Genomic DNA, 20,743 nt, shown 5'->3' with positions numbered 1-20,743 from the left:
ACCCTCCGACATTGCGGCGCTCCCTCAGTACTGACCCTCCGACAGTGCGGCGCTCCCTCAGTACTGACCCTCTGACAGTGCGGCACTCCCTCAGTACTGACCCTCCGACAGTGCGGCGCTCCCTCAGCACTGACCCTCCGACAGTGCGTCGCTCCCTCAGCTCTGACCCTCCGACAGTGCGGCGCTCCCTCAGTACTGACCCTCTGACAGTGCGGCACTCCCTCAGTACTGACCCTCTGACAGTGCGGCTCTCCCTCAGTACTGACCCTCTGACAGTGCGGCTCTCCCTCAGTACTGACCCTCTGACAGTGCGGCACTCCCTCAGTACTGACCCTCTGACAGTGCGGCTCTCCCTCAGTACTGACCCTCTGACAGTGCGGCTCTCCCTCAGTACTGACCCTCTGACAGTGCGGCACTCCCTCAGTACTGACCCTCTGACAGTGCGGCTCTCCCTCAGTACTGACCCTCTGACAGTGCGGCTCTCCCTCAGTACTGACCCTCTGACAGTGCGGCACTCCCTCAGCACTGACCCTGGGAGTGTCGACCTGGATTATGGGGCTCGAGTCTCTGGCGTGGGGAACTCGAACACACCGCCTTCCGACTCCCAGACGAGAGAGAGCGACTGAGTGAGTGGGAACCCTGACCCTCTCTCCCTACCCTCTGAGCAGGAGAGAACCACGCACGAGCGTCACTCCCCCCTGTAATAACCCGGATGGTGTAACTGAGCTTGGGTCGAGGGTCAAAGCCGGGGCTCTTCGATGGAACAGTCCCACCAGGGCGAAGGCGCGTGTCACCGTGTGGCACTGCCCGTGTTCTGAAACCGCTGGGGTTCAGGCGCCCGGAGAGAACCAACACCGACCCGCACTAGAGGAACACGGAAAATCCACTCTCTGTGACGCGGAACCAAGAGGGCACCAAAACCATCCTGCGCGACGATTGGCTATCCGGACCGGGTCAGAGTTCACCGCCACATCTCGCCAACGGGCCCAAAGCTGCCAGTCTGCAGAAAGAGCAAGAGGCCCCCAGAAAGCTGACCAGCGGGCACAGCGGCTGGCCATTTCGCACTGCGGTGGGTAGCATTTTCCCAGCCCCCCCCACCTCAGAAAGACGCTCCGCCGACCACACACACACACAGCTGAGCAGCACGGTGCGTGAATCTCAGCGCTGGTGCAATGCCGGGTCCGTACGGGCACACGTCCCTTCGGACAGTCCGCAGCGGGCACAGACCCGTAGCCCACCTCAAACCTGCGCTGGCGAAACCCCCAAAACAAAAACGTCAACGGTGGGCTGGGATTCTGCGATTGGGCGGCACCTGCCCAGCAATCCCGAGTGCGCTAATAACTACACTAACCACCCAACTTAGGGCTGATCAGTCGAGCTGGTAAACGTGCCTCGTTTACACCTGCTAGAAGCGACGTACATTCACACACACACACACAGGGGTCGGGTCCGCTCCTTGCCAACGAAAGGAACACGTTGCCCCTTGTTTGAATTACCCCAGAGGTTAGGAGCCTCTAGTTCCCTGTTGCTGTCTCCATGGTAACGCCTCAGCCAATCAGCAACCCTTTCTCCTGCAGTATAAATTGGGGTTAGTGTTTGTCCTGGTGAGTGCAAGATGAAAAACTTCAGCGACACGTCTCTCTTTTCAGCAATCAATTATTATTATTTTTATTTTCTCTCTCTGTCTGTTATTAATAAAAATGATAACATGGGGGCAGGCACTGATGCAGCAGGCACGATGTGGCGGCCGGGGATTGTGTGAGGAGTGGGAGGAGTGCGGGGAGGAGAGGCTCCTCCTCTGATGGCGGACACTCAGCCTGGTGCGGCTCTCCGCGCTCAGCTGGACTTTGCGGCTGACCGTTACATCGGCCTCGCGAGTCAGGGCGGGGCAGAGGAGCTGGGGGGTGGGGGTGTTGCCTCGCAGTCCATACAGTGACCATCTCTTTCCCGACTCTCGGAGGTTCAGGGCCCCTTGCCCTCTTCCCTCCTCCCTGCCGCCAGTCTCGCCGGCCACATGTCCTCGTCGGGAGAGGGACGCCACGGATCCAGCGCCCCTCCCCCTCCCCCTTCCCAATCCGGCTCGTCCGCTCAGGTCCCCTCCGGATTCATATCTTCTCCACGTAGTTCCCAGGCAGCAGCCCTTCCTTCCCTCGGATTCGGCCGACCCACCAGCCCGATGGATCTGCAGGGCGGGGAGAAAGGGAGAGACAGCTCAGCCGAGACCCCGCCAGCTCCCAATGCACCCCCACCCCCTCCCTCTGGGTTCCCCCCTCCCTCCCCAAGTGGTCACCGCACCCACTCTGTCCCCCCAACCCCCACTCCCCTGGCCGGGGGGGGGGGGGGGGGGGGGGGGGGGGAGACGGACGGATCCGCCATGGGTGGCCTTTCTAGATGGTGGGTGGGCTATTCGATAGCGGAAAGCGTCGCGGCCAATCCCAATCCTCGTCCGAGGAGTCGCGTTTTCCCTCTGGATGTCAGTGGGTAGCGACCCCAACCCCCCACAAGAGAAGGACACCCCACCCCCGCCCCACAGCAACCTGTAGGTTCACTTACTAACCCGGTGACGCGGAGGGAAATTGGCTAAAAACCGGCAGAGAGAGGGAGAGAGTGAATAAGGGAGGGAGAGAGAGAGAGAGGAGGGAGGTGAGAGTGAGGGAGAGAGAGTGAATGAGGAAGAGAGGGAGGGAGAGAGAGAAAGAGTGAGGGAGACAGAGTGAGAGATGGAGGGGGAGGAGAGAGAAGTGATGGGGGGAGTGAAAGATGTGGAGTGAGAGGAGGGAGATAGGGAGAGAGACTGTCATGCGAGAGAGAACGAGGGAGAGGGAACAAGAGAGAGAGGGAGAGCAAAGGAGAGGGCGACAAAGACGGCGAGAGATAGGGAGTGAGGGAGAGGTGGAATGAGAGAGAGTGAGGGAGACAGAGAGAGATAGAGGGGGAGGAGTGAGAAGGAGAGAGAAGTGAGAGGGGGAGAGAGATGTGGAGTGAGAAAGGAGGGAGATGGGGAGAGAGACTGTGATGCGAGAGAGAACGAGGGAGAGAGCAAAGGAGAGGGAGAGAAAGACTGAGGGCGAGTGATAGGGAGAGAGGGAGAGCTGGAATGAGAGGGAGAGAGAGGTGACGGGGAAAGAGTGAGAGAAAAAGGGTGGGAATAGGGAGGAGGGGCAGAGAATGAGAGAGGTGGAGGAGAAAGAGACGAGAGAGAGTGTGCGTGTGAGAGGGAGAGAGAGCGATGGGGAGGGGGAGCGTGAGGGAAAGGCAGACCTTCCCCCAGTGAGCTGAGTGGTGGGGTAGGGGTGATGTTGGGGGAGGGGGGTGGGGGAGGGTGTGGGGTTGGGGGTGGGGGTGTGTGTGGGTGTGGGGTTGGGGGAGGGGGTGGGGGTGTGTGTGGGTGTGGGGTTGGGGGAGGGGGTGGGGGTGTGTGTGGGTGTGGGGTTGGGGGAGGGGGTGGGGGAGGGGGTGGGGGAGGGTGTGGGGGTGGGGGAGGGGGTGGGGGAGGGTGTGGGGGTGGGGGAGGGGGTGGGGGAGGGTGTGGGGTGGGGGAGGGTGTGGGGGTGTGTGTGGGTGTGGGGTTGGGGAGGGGGTGGGGGTGTGTGTGGGTGTGGGGTTGGGGGAGGGGGTGGGGGTGTGTGTGGGTGTGGGGTTGGGGGAGGGGGTGGGGTTGGGGGAGGGGGTGGGGGTGTGTGTGGGGTGGGGGAGGGGATGGGGTTGGGGGAGGGGGTGGGGTTGGGGGAGGGTGTGGGGTTGGGGGAGGGGGTGGGGGTGTGTGTGGGTGTGGGGTTGGGGGAGGGGGTGGGGGTGTGTGTGGGTGTGGGGTTGGGGGAGGGGTGGGGGTGTGTGTGGGTGTGGGGTTGGGGGAGGGTGTGGGGTTGGGGGAGGGGGTGGGGGTGTGTGTGGGTGTGGGGTTGGGGGAGGGTGTGGGGTTGGGGGAGGGGGTGGGGGTGTGTGTGGGGTGGGGGAGGGGGTGGGGTTGGGGGAGGGGGTGGGGTTGGGGGAGGGTGTGGGGTTGGGGGAGGGGGTGGGGGTGTGTGTGGGTGTGGGGTTGGGGGAGGGTGTGGGGTTGGGGGAGGGTGTGGGGTTGGGGGAGGGGGTGGGGGTGGGGGAGGGGGTGGGGGTGGGGGAGGGGGTGGGGGTGTGTGTGGGTGTGGGGTTGGGGGAGGGTGTGGGGTTGGGGGAGGGGGTGGGGTGTGTGTGGAGGGGGTGGGGGTGTGTGTGGGTGTGGGGTTGGGGGAGGGTGTGGGGGAGGGTGTGGGGGGTGGGGGAGGGGGTGGGGGTGTGTGTGGGTGTGGGTTGGGGGAGGGGGTGGGGGTGTGTGTGGGTGTGGGGTTGGGGGAGGGGGTGGGGGTGTGTGTGGGTGTGGGGTTGGGGGAGGGGGTGGGGGTGTGTGTGGGGGTGGGGTTGGGGGAGGGTGTGGGGTTGGGGGAGGGGGTGGGGTTGGGGGAGGGGGTGGGGGTGTGTGTGGGGTGGGGAGGGGATGGGGTTGGGGGAGGGGGTGGGGTTGGGGGAGGGTGTGGGGTTGGGGGAGTGGGTGGGGGTGTGTGTGGGTGTGGGGTTGGGGGAGGGTGTGGGGTTGGGGGAGGGGGTGGGGTTGGGGGAGGGGGTGGGGGTGTGTGTGGGGTGGGGGAGGGGATGGGGTTGGGGGAGGGGGTGGGGGAGGGGGTGGGGTTGGGGGAGGGGGTGGGGTTGGGGGAGGGGGTGGGGGTGTGGGGTTGGGGGAGGGGGTGGGGGTGTGTGTGGGTGTGGGGTTGGGGGAGGGGGTGGGGGTGTGTGTGGGTGTGGGGTTGGGGGAGGGTGTGGGGTTGGGGGAGGGGGTGGGGTGTGTGTGGAGGGGGTGGGGGTGTGTGTGGGTGTGGGGTTGGGGGAGGGGGTGGGGGTGGGGGAGGGGGTGGGGTTGGGGGAGGGTGTGGTGTTGGGGGAGGGGGTGGGGGTGGGGGAGGGGATGGGGTTGGGGCTGGGGTTGGGGGAGGGTGTGGTGTTGGGGGAGGGGGTGGGGTTGGGGGAGGGTGTGGGGGTGGGGGAGGGGATGGGGTTGGGGGAGGGGATGGGGTGTGTGTGGAGGGGATGGGGTGTGTGTGGAGGGGGTGGGGGTGTGTGTGGGTGTGGGGTTGGGGGAGGGGGTGGGGTTGAGGGACCAGCCCCCGAGCTGCAGCCTCACCTTCCCTCACTATCTCGATGACGTCCTCTGCGTTGAAGCTCAGTTCGTCGGTGTCCTGGGCATCGTAGGCGAACAGGGCCCGGCACATCGCCAGCCTCAGCCGGGCTTTGGGCTGCGGTTTGGCTCGGCCTCCCCCGGGGACTGGCCTCACCTCCTTGGACATCCGCCTCTGCAAGCTGCGGGCGGGTGGGGGGGTGGTAAATAAACCTTAAAACGTAGCGTCCCCTCCAATCCCCAAACTCCCCTCCACCCGCCAACCACCCCCCTCACCCCTCACCCCCACAATCTCTCCTCACGCCCACCCGGTCAAGCAGTCCCGTCGGACTACTGGACCAGGAAGGGCTGCACAGCAGAGCTGGGCCCCGAGCCTGTGCGCGCCCCCACCCCCAGACCCCTGCCCCTCCCCTCCCCCCCACCGACTGACCACCAGGCACTGGACCACGGCCGGGAGTGGAGGGCGGTTGTATTGGCAAATCCTCTCTCTTAATCCCAAGGTCACCATCCCAACGTTGGGAATCGCGAGAGGGACGGGATCCGGACCGAGGCTCCTCCCAAGTCGTCCAATTAAATCGGGACATCGTCCGGCCCGCCGGTTCCCATCGCCCGACTTCACCACCTTCTCGGCTCTTCGGCTGAGGAAGCCCTCACCCGTTGCCCTCGTTCTATCCAGGCCCGGCTATTGCGACGCACCCCTGCCCGGCACCCCCCCCCACCCCCCGCTTTCTCCCCTCCGTAAACCTCGGCTCCTCCAGAACGCCACTACCCCCCCCAACCGCGTCGCAACTCGTACCGAGTCCCCGTTCACCCATCACCCCCTGCGCTCGCTGATCCACACCAGCTCCCGGTCCGGCAATACCTCCAATTAAAACTCGCATCCCTGTACTCACCCCTCCTTATCTCTGTAACCTCCTCCAGCACCTACACCCCTCCCTATCTCTGTAACCTCCTCCAGCCCCTACACCCCTCCCTATCTCTGTAACCTCCTCCAGCCCCTACAGCCCTCCCTATCTCTATAACCTCCTCCAGCCCCTACACCCCTCCCTATCTCTGTAACCTCCTCCAGCCCCTACACCCCTCCCTATCTCTGTAACCTCCTCCAGCCCCTACACCCCTCCCTATTTCTGTAACCTCCTCCAGCCCCTACACCCCTCCCTATCTCTGTAACCTCCTCCAGCCCCTACACCCCTCCCTATCTCTGTAACCTCCTCCAGCCCCTACACCCCTCCCTATCTCTGTAACCTCCTCCAGCCCCTACACCCCTCCCTATCTCTGTAACCTCCTCCAGCCCCTACACCCCTCCCTATCTCTGTAACCTCCTCCAGCCCCTACACCCATCCCTATCTCTGTAACCTCCTCCAGCCCCTACTCCCCTCCCTATCTCTGTAACCTCCTCCAGCCCCTACACCCCTCCCTATCTCTGTAACCTCTTCCAGCCCCTACACCCCTCCCTATCTCTGTAACCGCCTCCAGCCCCCTACACCCCTCCCTATCTCTGTAACCTCCTCCAGCCCCTACACCCCTCCCTATCTCTGTAACCTCCTCCAGCTCAAGGGCGAGTTCTGCACTCACCAGCCGCCCGGAAGAGGGAAGCTGGTGACCGGCTGCTATTCGACCTCAGGCGGCATCGCCCCCCGCCCCCATCCCCCCCACATTCCGTGACCCGGTTGCCATCCGACCTACCCGGCGACGCCTTGCTCCGGCACATTCATGAACTCGAGGTTTTGTTGGGTCGGACAGGCCCTGGCTCGGGGACATGCCCCCTGCCGGGGCAAAGTGGGCTGCTCCATGCTCTTCTGCTGCCGGATGCTTTGTCTCTGGCTGGACCGGGTCACCAGCTGGGGTCCAGCATCGGGACCCCTCCCCGAACTCCACCGGGTGCCTGGAGGGAACGGAAACCAGAGGTTGAGGGGCCGGTGTCGCCATCTTGGAATCCCGCCCCACTCGAGGGCCCGGCTCTCCCCAGGATCGGAGACCCAGCTGCCACCCGCGTTCGCGTAGCGCCTTTAACATGGTGGGGAAACCTCAAGGGGAGGGTGACTCTTACCCCACCCACCCACCAAGCCAAGCTGAGGAGGTATTAGGGACAGGGTGACCAAAAGCCCGGTCAATGAGGGTGATTTTTAAGGAGCGTCTCGAAGGAGAGAGAGAGGGGAGGGGGGGGCGCAGAGAGGTTTAGGGAGGGACAGGGTGGTTTGTAGGGGCTGGAGGAGGTTACAGAGATAGGGAGGGGTGTAGGGGCTGGAGGAGGTTACAGAGATAGGGAGGGGTGTAGGGGCTGGAGGAGGTTACAGAGATAGGGAGCGGTGTAGGGGATGGAGGAGGTTACAGAGATAGGGAGGGGTGTAGGGGATGGAGGAGGTTACAGAGATAGGGAGGGGTGTAGGAGCTGGAGGAGGTTACAGAGATAGGGAGGGGTGTTGGGGCTGGAGGAGGTTACAGAGATAGGGATAGGGTGTAGGGGCTGGAGGAGGTTACAGAGATAGGGAGGGGTGTAGGGGCTGGAGGAGGTTACAGAGATAGGGAGCGGTGTAGGGGATGGAGGAGGTTACAGAGATAGGGAGGGGTGTAGGGGCTGGAGGAGGTTACAGAGATAGGGAGGGGTGTAGGGGCTGGAGGAGGTTACAGAGATAGGGAGGGGTGTAGGGGTGGAGGAGGTTACAGAGATGGGGAGGAGTGTAGGGGCTGGAGGAGGTTACAGAGATAGGGAGGGGTGTAAGGACTGGAGGAGGTTACAGATATAGGGAGGGGTGTAGGGTCTGGAGGAGGTTACAGAGATAGGGAGGGGTGTAGGGTCTGGAGGAGGTTACAGAGATAGGGAGGGGTGTAGGGTCTGGAGGAGGTTACAGAAATAGGGAGGGGTGTAGGGTCTGGAGGAGGTTACAGAGATAGGGAGGGGTGTAAGGACTGGAGGAGGTTACAGAGATAGGGAGGGGTGTAGGGTCTGGAGGAGGTTACAGAGATAGGGAGGGGTGTAGGGGCTGGAGGAGGTTACAGAGATAGGGAGGGGTGTAGGGACTGGAGGAGGTTACAGAGAGGGGGAGGGGTGTAGGGACAGGAGGGGGCAACAGAGATAGGGATGGGTGTAGTGGCTGGAGGAGGTTGCAGAGATAGGGAGGGGTGTAGGGGCTGGAGGAGGTTACAGAGATAGGGAGGGGTGTAGGGGCTGGAGGAGGTTACAGAGATAGGGAGGGGTGTAGGGGCTGGAGGAAGTTACAGGGATAAGGTGGGGTGTAGGGGCTGGAGGAGGTTACAGAGATAGGGAGGGGTGTAGGGGCTGGAGGAGGTTACAGAGATAGGGAGGGGTGTAGGGGCTGGAGGAGGTTACAGAGATAGGTGGGGTGTAGGGGCTGGAGGTGGTTACAGAGATAGGGAGGGGTGCAGGGGCTGGAGGAGGTTACAGAGATAGGGAGGGGTGTAGGGGCTAGAGGAGGTTACAGAGATAGGGAGGGGTGTAGGGTCTGGAGGAGGTTACAGAGATAGGGAGGGGTGTAGGGGCTGGAGGAGGTTAAAAAGATAGGGAGGGATGTAGGGGCTGGAGGGGGTTTACAGAGTTGGGAGGGGTGTAGGGACTGGAGGAGGTTACAGAGATAGGGAGGGGTGTAGGGACTGGAGGAGGTTACAGAGATAGGGAGGGGTGGAGGGGCTGGAGGAGGTTACAGAGATAGGGAGGGGTGTAGGGGCTGGAGGAGGTTACAGAGATAGGGAGGGGTGTAGGGACTGGAGGAGGTTACAGAGATAGGGAGGGGTGTAGGGGCTGGAGGAGGTTACAGAGATAGGGAGGGGTGTAGGGGCTGGAGGAGGTTACAGAGATAGGGAGGGGTGTGGGGGCTGGAGGAAGTTACAGGGATAAGGTGGGGTGTAGGGGCTGGAGGAGGTTACAGAGATAGGGAGGGGTGTGGGGGCTGGAGGAGGTTACAGAGATAGGGAGGGGTGCAGGGGCTGGAGGAGGTTACAGAGATAGGGAGGGGTGTAGGGGCTAGTGGAGGTTACAGAGATAGGGAGGGGTGTAGGGTCTGGAGGAGGTTACAGAGATAGGGAGGGGTGTAGGGGCTGGAGGAGGTTACAGAGATAGGGAGGGATGTAGGGGCTGGAGGGGGTTTACAGAGATAGGGAGGGGTGTAGGGACTGGAGGAGGTTACAGAGATAGGGAGGGGCTGGAGGAGGTTACAGAGATAGGGAGGGGTGTAGGGGCTGGAGGAGGTTACAGAGATAGGGAGGGGTGTAGGGGCTGGAGGAGGTTACAGAGATAGGTGGGGTGTAGGGGCTGGAGGTGGTTACAGAGATAGGGAGGGGTGCAGGGGCTGGAGGAGGTTACAGAGATAGGGAGGGGTGTAGGGGCTAGAGGAGGTTACAGAGATAGGGAGGGGTGTAGGGTCTGGAGGAGGTTACAGAGATAGGGAGGGGTGTAGGGACTGGAGGAGGTTACAGAGATAGGGAGGGGTGTAGGGGCTGGAGGAGGTTACAGAGATAGGGAGGGGTGTAGGGGCTGGAGGAGGTTACAGGGGTAGGGAGGGGTGTAGGGGCTGGAGGAGTTTATAGAGATAGGGAGGGGTGTAGGGGCTGGAGGAGGTTACAGAGATAGGGAGGGATGTAGGGGCTGGAGGAGTTACAGAGATAGGGAGGGGTGTAGGGGCTGGAGGAGGTTACAGAGATAGGGAGGGGTGTAGGGGCTGGGGGAGGTTACAGAGATAGGGAGGGGTGTAGGGGCTGGAGGAGGTTACAGAGATAGGGAGGGGTGTAGGGGCTGGAGGAGGTTACAGAGATAGGGAGGGGTGTAGGGGCTGGAGGGGGTTACAGAGATAGGGAGGGGCGCAGGGGCTGGAGGAGGTTACAGAGATAGGGAGGGGAGTAGGGGCTGGAGGAGGTTACAGAGATAGGGAGGGGTGCAGGGGCTGGAGGTGGTTACAGAGATAGGGAGGGGTGTAGGGGCTGGAGGAGGTTACAGAGATAGGGACAGATGTAGGGGCTGGAGGGGGTTTACAGAGATAGGGAGGGGTGTAGGGACTGGAGGAGGTTACAGAGATAGGGAGGGGTGTAGGGACTGGAGGAGGTTACAGAGATAGGGAGGGGTGTAGGGGCTGGAGGAGGTTACAGAGATAGGGAGGGGTGTAGGGGCTGGAGGAGGTTACAGGGGTAGGGAGGGGTGTAGAGGCTGGAGGAGTTTACAGAGATAGGGGTGTAGTGGCTGGAGGAGGTTACAGAGATAGGGAGGGATGTAGGGGCTGGAGGATTACAGAGATAGGGAGGGGTGTAGGGGCTGGAGGAGGTTACAGAGAAAGGGAGTGGTGTAGATGCTGGAGGAGTTTACAGAGATAGGGAAGGGTGTAGGGGCTGGAGGAGGTTACAGAGATAGGGGTGTAGGGGCTGGGGGAGGTTACAGAGATAGGGAGGGGTGTAGGGGCTGGAGGCGGTTACAGAGGGAGGGAGGGGTGTAGGGGCTGGAGGCGGTTACAGAGATAGGGAGGGTGTAGGTGCTAGAGGAGGTTACAGAGATAGGGAGGGATGTAGGGGCTGGAGGGGTTTTACAGAGATAGGGAGGGGTGTAGGGACTGGAGGAGGTTACAGAGATAGGGAGGGTGGAGGGGCTGGAGGAGGTTACAGAGATAGGGAGGGGTGTAGGGGCTGGAGGAGGTTACAGAGATAGGGAGGGGTGTAGGGATTGGAGGAAGTTACAGAGATAGGGAGGGGCGTAGGGGCGGGAGAAGGTTACAGAGATAGGGATAGGGTGTAGGGGCTGGAGGAGGTTACAGTGATAGGGAGGGGTGTAGGGGCTGGAGGAGGTTACAGAGATAGGGAGCGGTGTAGGGGATGGAGGAGGTTACAGAGATAGGGAAGGGTGTAGGGGCTGGAGGAGGTTACAGAGATAGGGAGGGGTGTAGGGGCTGGAGGAGGTTACAGAGATAGGGAGGGGTGTAGGGGCTGGAGGAGGTTACAGAGATAGGGAGGGGTGTAGGGGATGGAGGAGGTTACAGAGATGGGGAGGAGTGTAGGGGCTGGAGGAGGTTACAGAGATAGGGAGGGGTGTAAGGACTGGAGGAGGTTACAGAGATAGGGAGGGGTGTAGGGGCTGGAGGGGGTTACAGAGATAGGGAGGGGCGCAGGGGCTGGAGGAGGTTACAGAGATAGGGAGGGGAGTAGGGGCTGGAGGAGGTTACAGAGATAGGGAGGGGTGCAGGGGCTGGAGGTGGTTACAGAGATAGGGAGGGGTGTAGGGGCTGGAGGAGGTTACAGAGATAGGGACAGATGTAGGGGCTGGAGGGGGTTTACAGAGATAGGGAGGGGTGTAGGGACTGGAGGAGGTTACAGAGATAGGGAGGGGTGTAGGGACTGGAGGAGGTTACAGAGATAGGGAGGGGTGTAGGGGCTGGAGGAGGTTACAGAGATAGGGAGGGGTGTAGGGGCTGGAGGAGGTTACAGGGGTAGGGAGGGGTGTAGAGGCTGGAGGAGTTTACAGAGATAGGGGTGTAGTGGCTGGAGGAGGTTACAGAGATAGGGAGGGATGTAGGGGCTGGAGGATTACAGAGATAGGGAGGGGTGTAGGGGCTGGAGGAGGTTACAGAGAAAGGGAGTGGTGTAGATGCTGGAGGAGTTTACAGAGATAGGGAAGGGTGTAGGGGCTGGAGGAGGTTACAGAGATAGGGGTGTAGGGGCTGGGGGAGGTTACAGAGATAGGGAGGGGTGTAGGGGCTGGAGGCGGTTACAGAGGGAGGGAGGGGTGTAGGGGCTGGAGGCGGTTACAGAGATAGGGAGGGTGTAGGTGCTAGAGGAGGTTACAGAGATAGGGAGGGATGTAGGGGCTGGAGGGGTTTTACAGAGATAGGGAGGGGTGTAGGGACTGGAGGAGGTTACAGAGATAGGGAGGGTGGAGGGGCTGGAGGAGGTTACAGAGATAGGGAGGGGTGTAGGGGCTGGAGGAGGTTACAGAGATAAGGAGGGGTGTAGGGATTGGAGGAAGTTACAGAGATAGGGAGGGGCGTAGGGGCGGGAGAAGGTTACAGAGATAGGGATAGGGTGTAGGGGCTGGAGGAGGTTACAGAGATAGGGAGGGGTGTAGGGGCTGGAGGAGGTTACAGAGATAGGGAGCGGTGTAGGGGATGGAGGAGGTTACAGAGATAGGGAAGGGTGTAGGGGCTGGAGGAGGTTACAGAGATAGGGAGGGGTGTAGGGGCTGGAGGAGGTTACAGAGATAGGGAGGGGTGTAGGGGCTGGAGGAGGTTACAGAGATAGGGAGGGGTGTAGGGGATGGAGGAGGTTACAGAGATGGGGAGGAGTGTAGGGGCTGGAGGAGGTTACAGAGATAGGGAGGGGTGTAAGGACTGGAGGAGGTTACAGATATAGGGAGGGGTGTAGGGTCTGGAGGAGGTTACAGAGATAGGGAGGGGTGTAGGGGCTGGAGGAGGTTACAGAGATAGGGAGGGGTGTAGGGGCTGGAGGAGGTTACAGAGATAGGGAGGGGTGTAGGGATTGGAGGAAGTTACAGAGATAGGGAGGGGCGTAGGGGCGGGAGAAGGTTACAGAGATAGGGAGGGGTGTAGGGGCTGGAGGAGGTTACAGAGATAGGGAGGGGTGTAGGGACTGGAGGAGGATACAGAGATATGGGGGGTTGTAGGGGCTGGAGGAGGTTACAGAGATAGGGAGGGGTGTAGGGGCTGGAGGAGGTTACAGAGACAGGGAGCGGTGTAGGGGATGGAGGAGGTTACAGAGATAGGGAGCGGTGTAGGGGATGGAGGAGGTTACAGAGATAGGGAGGGGTGTAGGGGATGGAGGAGGTTACAGAGATAGGGAGGGGTGTAGGAGCTGGAGGAGGTTACAGAGATAGGGAGGGGTGTTGGGGCTGGAGGAGGTTACAGAGATAGGGATAGGGTGTAGGGGCTGGAGGAGGTTACAGAGATAGGGAGGGGTGTAGGGGCTGGAGGAGGTTACAGAGATAGGGAGCGGTGTAGGGGATGGAGGAGGTTACAGAGATAGGGAGGGGTGTAGGGGCTGGAGGAGGTTACAGAGATAGGGAGGGGTGTAGGGGCTGGAGGAGGTTACAGAGATAGGGAGGGGTGTAGGGGCTGGAGGAGGTTACAGAGATAGGGAGGGGTGTAGGGGATGGAGGAGGTTACAGAGATGGGGAGGAGTGTAGGGGCTGGAGGAGGTTACAGAGATAGGGAGGGGTGTAAGGACTGGAGGAGGTTACAGATATAGGGAGGGGTGTAGGGTCTGGAGGAGGTTACAGAGATAGGGAGGGGTCTAGGGGCTGGAGGAGGTTACAGAGATAGGGAGGGGTGTAGGGGCTGGAGGGAGTTTACAGAGATAGGGAGGGCTGTAGGGACTGGAGGAGGTTACAGAGAGGGGGAGGGGTGTAGGGACCGGAGGGGGTTACCGAGATAGGGATGGGTGTAGGGGCTGGAGGAGGTTACAGAGATAGGGAGGGGTGTAGGGTCTGGAGGAGGTTACAGAGATAGGGAGGGGTGTAGGGGATGGAGGAGGTTACAGAGATGGGGAGGGGTGTAGGGTCTGGAGGAGGTTACAGAGATAGGGAGGGGTGTAAGGACTGGAGGAGGTTACAGAGATAGTGAGGGGTGTAGGGTCTGGAGGAGGTTACAGAGATAGGGAGGGGTGTAGGGGCTGGAGGAGGTTACAGAGATAGGGAGGGGTGTAGGGACTGGAGGAGGTTACAGAGAGGGGGAGGGGTGTAGGGACTGGAGGGGGTTACAGAGATAAGGATGGGTGTAGTGGCTGGAGGAGGTTGCAGAGATAGGGAGGGGTGTAGGGGCTGGAGGAGGTTACAGAGATTGGGAGGGGTGTAGGGGCTGGAGGAGGTTACAGAGATAGGGAGGGGTGTAGGGGCTGGAGGAGGTTACAGAGATAGGGAGGGGTGTAGGGGCTGGAGGAGGTTACAGAGATAGGGAGGGGTGTAGGGGCTGGAGGAGGTTACAGAGATAGTGAGGGGTGTAGGGGCTGGAGGAAGTTACAGGGATAAGGTGGGGTGTAGGGGCTGGAGGAGCTTACAGAGATAGGGAGGGGTGTAGGGGCTGGAGGAGGTTACAGAGATAGGGAGGGGTGTAGGGGCTGGAGGAGGTTACAGAGATAGGTGGGGTGTAGGGGCTGGAGGAGGTTACAGAGATAGGGAGGGGTGTGGGGGCTGGAGGAGGTTACAGAGATAGGGAGGGGTGCGGGGGCTGGAGGAGGTTACAGAGATAGGGAGGGGTGTAGGGGCTAGTGGAGGTTACAGAGATAGGGAGGGGTGTAGGGTCTGGAGGAGGTTACAGAGATAGGGAGGGGTGTAGGGGCTGGAGGAGGTTACAGAGATAGGGAGGGATGTAGGGGCTGGAGGGGGTTTACAGAGATAGGGAGGGGTGTAGGGACTGGAGGAGGTTACAGAGATAGGGAGGGGTGGAGGGACTGGAGGAGGTTACAGAGATAGGGAGGGGTGGAGGGGCTGGAGGAGGTTACAGAGATAGGGAGGGGTGTAGGGGCTGGAGGAGGTTACAGAGATAGAGAGGGGTGGAGGGACTGGAGGAGGTTACAGAGATAGGGAGGGGTGTAGGGGCTGGAGGAGGTTACAGAGATAGGGAGGGGTGTAGGGGATGGAGGAGGTTACAGGGGTAGGGAGGGGTGTAGGGGCTGCAGGAGTTTATAGAGATAGGGAGGGGTGTAGGGGCTGGAGGAGGTTACAGAGATAGGGAGGGATGTAGGGGCTGGAGGAGTTACAGAGATAGGGAGGGGTGTAGGGGCTGGAGGAGGTTACAGAGATAGGGAGGGGTGTAGGGGCTGGGGGAGGTTACAGAGATAGGGAGGGGTGTAGGGGCTGGAGGAGGTTACAGAGATAGGGAGGGGTGTAGGGGCTGGAGGAGGTTACAGAGATAGGGAGGGCTGTAGGGGCTGGAGGAGGTTACAGAGATAGGGAGGGGTGTAGGGGCTGGAGGGGGTTACAGAGATAGGGAGGGGCGCAGGGGCTGGAGGAGGTTACAGAGATAGGGAGGGGCGTAGGGGCTGGAGGAGGTTACAGAGATAGGGAGGGGTGCAGGGGCTGGAGGTGGTTACAGAGATAGGGAGGGGTGTAGGGGCTGGAGGAGGTTACAGAGATAGGGAGAGATGTAGGGGCTGGAGGGGGTTTACAGAGATAGGGAGGGGTGTAGGGACTGGAGGAGGTTACAGAGATAGGGAGGTGTGTAGGGACTGGAGGAGGTTACAGAGATAGGGAGGGGTGTAGGGGCTGGAGGAGGTTACAGAGATAGGGAGGGGTGTAGGGGCTGGAGGAGGTTACAGGGGTAGGGAGGGGTGTAGGGGCTGGAGGAGTTTACAGAGATAGGGAGGGGTGTAGTGGCTGGAGGAGGTTACAGAAATAGGGAGGGATGTAGGGGCTGGAGGATTACAGAGATAGGGAGGGGTGTAGGGGCTGGAGGAGGTTACAGAGAAAGGGAGTGGTGTAGATGCTGGAGGAGTTTACAGAGATAGGGAAGGGTGTAGGGGCTGGAGGAGGTTACAGAGATAGGGGTGTAGGGGCTGGGGGATGTTACAGAGATAGGGAGGGGTGTAGGGGCTGGAGGCGGTTACAGAGGGAGGGAGGGGTGTAGGGGCTGGAGGCGGTTACAGAGATAGGGATGGTGTAGGTGCTAGAGGAGGTTACAGAGATAGGGAGGGATGTAGGGGCTGGAGGGGGTTTACAGAGATAGGGAGGGGTGTAGGGACTGGAGGAGGTTACAGAGATAGGGAGGGTGGAGGGGCTGGAGGAGGTTACAGAGATAGGGAGCTGTGTAGGGGCTGGAGGAAGTTACATGGATAGGGAGGGGTGTAGGGGCTGGAGGAGGTTACAGAGATAGGGAGGGGTGTAGTGTCTGGAGGAGGTTACAGAGATAGGGAGGGGTGTAGGGGCTGGAGGAGGTTACAGAGATAGGGAGGGGTGTAGTGGCTGGAGGAGGTTACAGAGATAGGGAGGGATGTAGGGGCTGGAGGAGTTACAGAGATAGGGAGGGGTGTAGGGGCTGGAGGAGGTTACAGAGATAGGGAGGGGTGTAGGGGCTGGGGGAGGTTACAGAGATAGGGAGGGGTGTAGGGGCTGGAGGTGGTTACAGAGATAGGGAGGGGTGTAGGGGCTGGAGGAGGTTACAGAGATAGGGAGGGGTGTAGGGGCTGGAGGAGGTTACAGAGATAGGGAGGGGCGTAGGGGCTGGAGGAGGTTACAGAGATAGGGAGGGGTGTAGGGTCTGGAGGAGGTTACAGAGATAGGGAGGGGTGTAGGGGCTGGAGGAGGTTACAGAGATAGGGAGGGATGTAGGGGCTGGAGGTGTTTACAGAGATAGGGAGGGGTGTAGGGACTGGAGGAGGTTACAGAGATAGGGAGGGGTGGAGGGACTGGAGGAGGTTACAGAGATAGGGAGGGGTGGAGGGGCTGGAGGAGGTTACAGAGATAGGGAGGGGTGTAGGGGCTGGAGGAGGTTACAGAGATAGGGAGGGGTGGAGGGACTGGAGGAGGTTACAGAGATAGGGAGGGGTGTAGGGGCTGGAGGAGGTTACAGAGATAGGGAGGGATGTAGGGGCTGGAGGAGTTACAGAGATAGGGAGGGGTGTAGGGGCTGGAGGAGGTTACAGAGATAGGGAGGGGTGTAGGGGCTGGAGGGGGTTACAGAGATAGGGAGGGGCGCAGGGGCTGGAGGAGGTTACAGAGATAGGGAGGGGCGTAGGGGCTGGAGGAGGTTACAGAGATAGGGAGGGGTGTAGGGGCTGGAGGAGGTTACAGAGATAGGGAGAGTTGTAGGGGCTGGAGGGGGTTTACAGAGATAGGGAGGGGTGTAGGGACTGGAGGAGGTTACAGAGATAGGGAGGTGTGTAGGGACTGGAGGAGGTTACAGAGATAGGGAGGGGTGTAGGGGCTGGAGGAGGTTACAGAGATAGGGAGGGGTGTAGGGGCTGGAGGAGGTTACAGGGGTAGGGAGGGGTGTAGGGGCTGGAGGAGTTTACAGAGATAGGGAGGGGTGTAGTGGCTGGAGGAGGTTACAGAGATAGGGAGGGGTGTAGTGGCTGGAGGAGGTTACAGAAATAGGGAGGGATGTAGGGGCTGGAGGATTACAGAGATAGGGAGGGGTGTAGGGGCTGGAGGAGGTTACAGAGAAAGGGAGTGGTGTAGATGCTGGAGGAGTTTACAGAGATAGGGAAGGGTGTAGGGGCTGGAGGAGGTTACAGAGATAGGGGTGTAGGGGCTGGGGGAGGTTACAGAGATAGGGAGGGGTGTAGGGGCTGGAGGCGGTTACAGAGGGAGGGAGGGGTGTAGGGGCTGGAGGCGGTTACAGAGATAGGGAGGGTGTAGGTGCTAGAGGAGGTTACAGAGATAGGGAGGGATGTAGGGGCTGGAGGGGGTTTACAGAGATAGGGAGGGGTGTAGGGACTGGAGGAGGTTACAGAGATAGGGAGGGTGGAGGGGCTGGAGGAGGTTACAGAGATAGGGAGGGGTGTAGGGGCTGGAGGAAGTTACATGGATAGGGAGGGGTGTAGGGGCTGGAGGAGTTTACAGAGATAGGGAGGGGTGTAGTGTCTGGAGGAGGTTACAGAGATAGGGAGGGGTGTAGGGGCTGGAGGAGGTTACAGAGATAGGGAGGGGTGTAGGGGCTGGAGGAGGTTACAGAGATAGGGTGGGGTGTAGGGTCTGGAGGAGGTTACAGAGATAGGGAGGGGTGTAGGGGCTGGAGGAGGTTACACAGATAGGGAGGGGTGTAGGGGCTGGAGGGGGTTTACAGAGATAGGGAGGGGTGTAGGGACTGGAGGAGGTTACAGAGATAGGGAGGGGTGTAGGGACTGGAGGAGGTTACAGAGATAGGGAGGGGTGGAGGGGCTGGAGTAGGTTACAGAGATAGGGAGGTGTGTAGGAGCTGGAGGAAGTTACAGAGATAGGGAGGGGTGTAGGGGCTGGAGGAGGTTACAGAGATAGGGAGGGGTGTAGGGGCTGGAGGAGTTTACAGAGATAGGGAGGGGTGTAGGGGCTGGAGGAGGTTACAGAGATAGGGAGGGATGTAGGGGCTGGAGGACTTACAGAGATAGGGAGGGGTGTAGGGGCTGGAGGAGGTTACAGAGCTAGGGAGGGGTGTAGGTGCTGGAGGAGGTTACAGAGATAGGGAAGGTTGTAGGGGCTGGAGGAGGTTACAGAGATAGGGAGGGGTGTATGGGCTGGTGGAGGTTACAGAGATCGGGAGGGGTGTAGGGGCTGGAGGAGGTTACAGAGATAGGGAGGGGTGTGGGGGCTGGAGGAGGTTACAGAGATAGGGAGGGGTGTAGGGGCTGGAGGAGGTTACAGAGATAGGGAGGGGTGTAGGGGCTAGTGGAGGTTACAGAGATAGGGAGGGGTGTAGGGTCTGGAGGAGGTTACAGAGATAGGGAGGGGTGTAGGGGCTGGAGGAGGTTACAGAGATAGGGAGGGATGTAGGGGCTGGAGGGGGTTTACAGAGATAGGGAGGGGTGTAGGGACTGGAGGAGGTTACAGAGATAGGGAGGGGTGTAGGGACTGGAGGAGGTTACAGAGATAGGGAGGGGTGGAGGGGCTGGAGGAGGTTACAGAGATAGGGAGGGGTGTAGGGGCTGGAGGAGGTTACAGAGATAGGGAGGGGTGGAGGGACTGGAGGAGGTTACAGAGATAGGGAGGGGTGTAGGGGCTGGAGGAGGTTACAGAGATAGGGAGGGGTGTAGGGGCTGGAGGAGGTTACAGGGGTAGGGAGGGGTGTAGGGGCTGGAGGAGTTTATAGAGATCGGGAGGGGTGTAGTGGCTGGAGGAGGTTACAGAGATAGGGAGGGATGTAGGGGCTGGAGGAGTTACAGAGATAGGGAGGGGTGTAGGGGCTGGAGGAGGTTACAGAGATAGGGAGGGGTGTAGGGGCTGGGGGAGGTTACAGAGATAGGGAGGGGTGTAGGGGCTGGAGGTGGTTACAGAGATAGGGAGGGGTGTAGGGGCTGGAGGAGGTTACAGAGATAGGGAGGGGTGTAGGGGCTGGAGGAGGTTACAGAGATAGGGAGGGGTGTAGGGGCTGGAGGAGGTTACAGAGATAGGGAGGGGTGTAGGGGATGGAGGAGGTTACAGAGATGGGGAGGAGTGTAGGGGCTGGAGGAGGTTACAGAGATAGGGAGGGGTGTAAGGACTGGAGGAGTTTACAGATATAGGGAGGGGTGTAGGGTCTGGAGGAGGTTACAGAGATAGGGAGGGGTGTAGGGGCTGGAGGAGGTTACAGAGATAGGGAGGGGTGTAGGGGCTGGAGGGAGTTTACAGAGATAGGGAGGGCTGTAGGGACTGGAGGAGGTTACAGAGAGGGGGAGGGGTGTAGAGACCGGAGGGGGTTACCGAGATAGGGATGGGTGTAGGGGCTGGAGGAGGTTACAGAGATAGGGAGGGGTGTAGGGTCTGGAGGAGGTTACAGAGATAGGGAGGGGTGTAGGGGATGGAGGAGGTTACAGAGATGGGGAGGGGTGTAGGGTCTGGAGGAGGTTACAGAGATAGGGAGGGGTGTAAGGACTGGAGGAGGTTACAGAGATAGTGAGGGGTGTAGGGTCTGGAGGAGGTTACAGAGATAGGGAGGGGTGTAGGGGCTGGAGGAGGTTACAGAGATAGGGAGGGGTGTAGGGACTGGAGGAGGTTACAGAGAGGGGGAGGGGTGTAGGGACTGGAGGGGGTTACAGAGATAAGGATGGGTGTAGTGGCTGGAGGAGGTTGCAGAGATAGGGAGGGGTGTAGGGGCTGGAGGAGGTTACAGAGATAGGGAGGGGTGTAGGGGCTGGAGGAGGTTACAGAGATAGGGAGGGGTGTAGGGGCTGGAGGAGGTTACAGAGATAGGGAGGGGTGTAGGGGCTGGAGGAGGTTACAGAGATAGGGAGGGGTGTAGGGGCTGGAGGAGGTTACAGAGATAGTGAGGGGTGTAGGGGCTGGAGGAAGTTACAGGGATAAGGTGGGGTGTAGGGGCTGGAGGAGCTTACAGAGATAGGGAGGGGTGTAGGGGCTGGAGGAGGTTACAGAGATAGGGAGGGGTGTAGGGGCTGGAGGAGGTTACAGAGATAGGTGGGGTGTAGGGGCTGGAGGAGGTTACAGAGATAGGGAGGGGTGTGGGGGCTGGAGGAGGTTACAGAGATAGGGAGGGGTGCAGGGGCTGGAGGAGGTTACAGAGATAGGGAGGGGTGTAGGGGCTAGTGGAGGTTACAGAGATAGGGAGGGGTGTAGGGTCTGGAGGAGGTTACAGAGATAGGGAGGGGTGTAGGGTCTGGAGGAGGTTACAGAGATAGGGAGGGGTGTAGGGGCTGGAGGAGGTTACAGAGATAGGGAGAGATGTAGGGGCTGGAGGGGGTTTACAGAGATAGGGAGGGGTGTAGGGACTGGAGGAGGTTACAGAGATAGGGAGGGTGGAGCGGCTGGAGGAGGTTACAGAGATAGGGAGGGGTGTAGGGGCTGGAGGAGGTTACGGAGATAGGGAGGGGTGTAGGGATTGGAGGAAGTTACAGAGATAGGGAGGGGCGTAGGGGCGGGAGAAGGTTACAGAGATAGGGAGGGGTGTAGGGGCTGGAGGAGGTTACAGAGATAGGGAGGGTTGTAGGGGCTGGAGGAGGTTACAGAGATATGGGGGGTTGTAGGGG

The 20,743-nt window shown here is 60.5% G+C and overlaps 1 protein-coding gene across 1 annotated transcript; it reads right to left on the bottom strand.

Moving 5' to 3' along the window:
- Positions 1 to 1,642: 1,642 nt before the first annotated feature.
- Positions 1,643 to 7,153, bottom strand: LOC121274453 (unconventional myosin-Ie-like; the record flags this gene model as incomplete). Its single annotated transcript, XM_041181791.1, has 3 exons — positions 1,643 to 2,182; positions 5,153 to 5,328; positions 6,833 to 7,153. Coding segments are annotated over 3 exons (574 nt in total), but the record flags the coding sequence as incomplete, so codon positions are not given.
- Between the last annotated feature and the right edge of the window lie 13,590 nt (positions 7,154 to 20,743).

The sequence above is a fragment of the Carcharodon carcharias genome (assembly GCF_017639515.1).
Source record: "Carcharodon carcharias isolate sCarCar2 chromosome 36 unlocalized genomic scaffold, sCarCar2.pri SUPER_36_unloc_31, whole genome shotgun sequence".
Classification (NCBI taxonomy): Eukaryota; Metazoa; Chordata; class Chondrichthyes; order Lamniformes; family Lamnidae; genus Carcharodon; species Carcharodon carcharias.
Note: the sequence above shows the minus strand (reverse complement) of the source record. Positions and strands in the feature narration are given on the sequence as shown.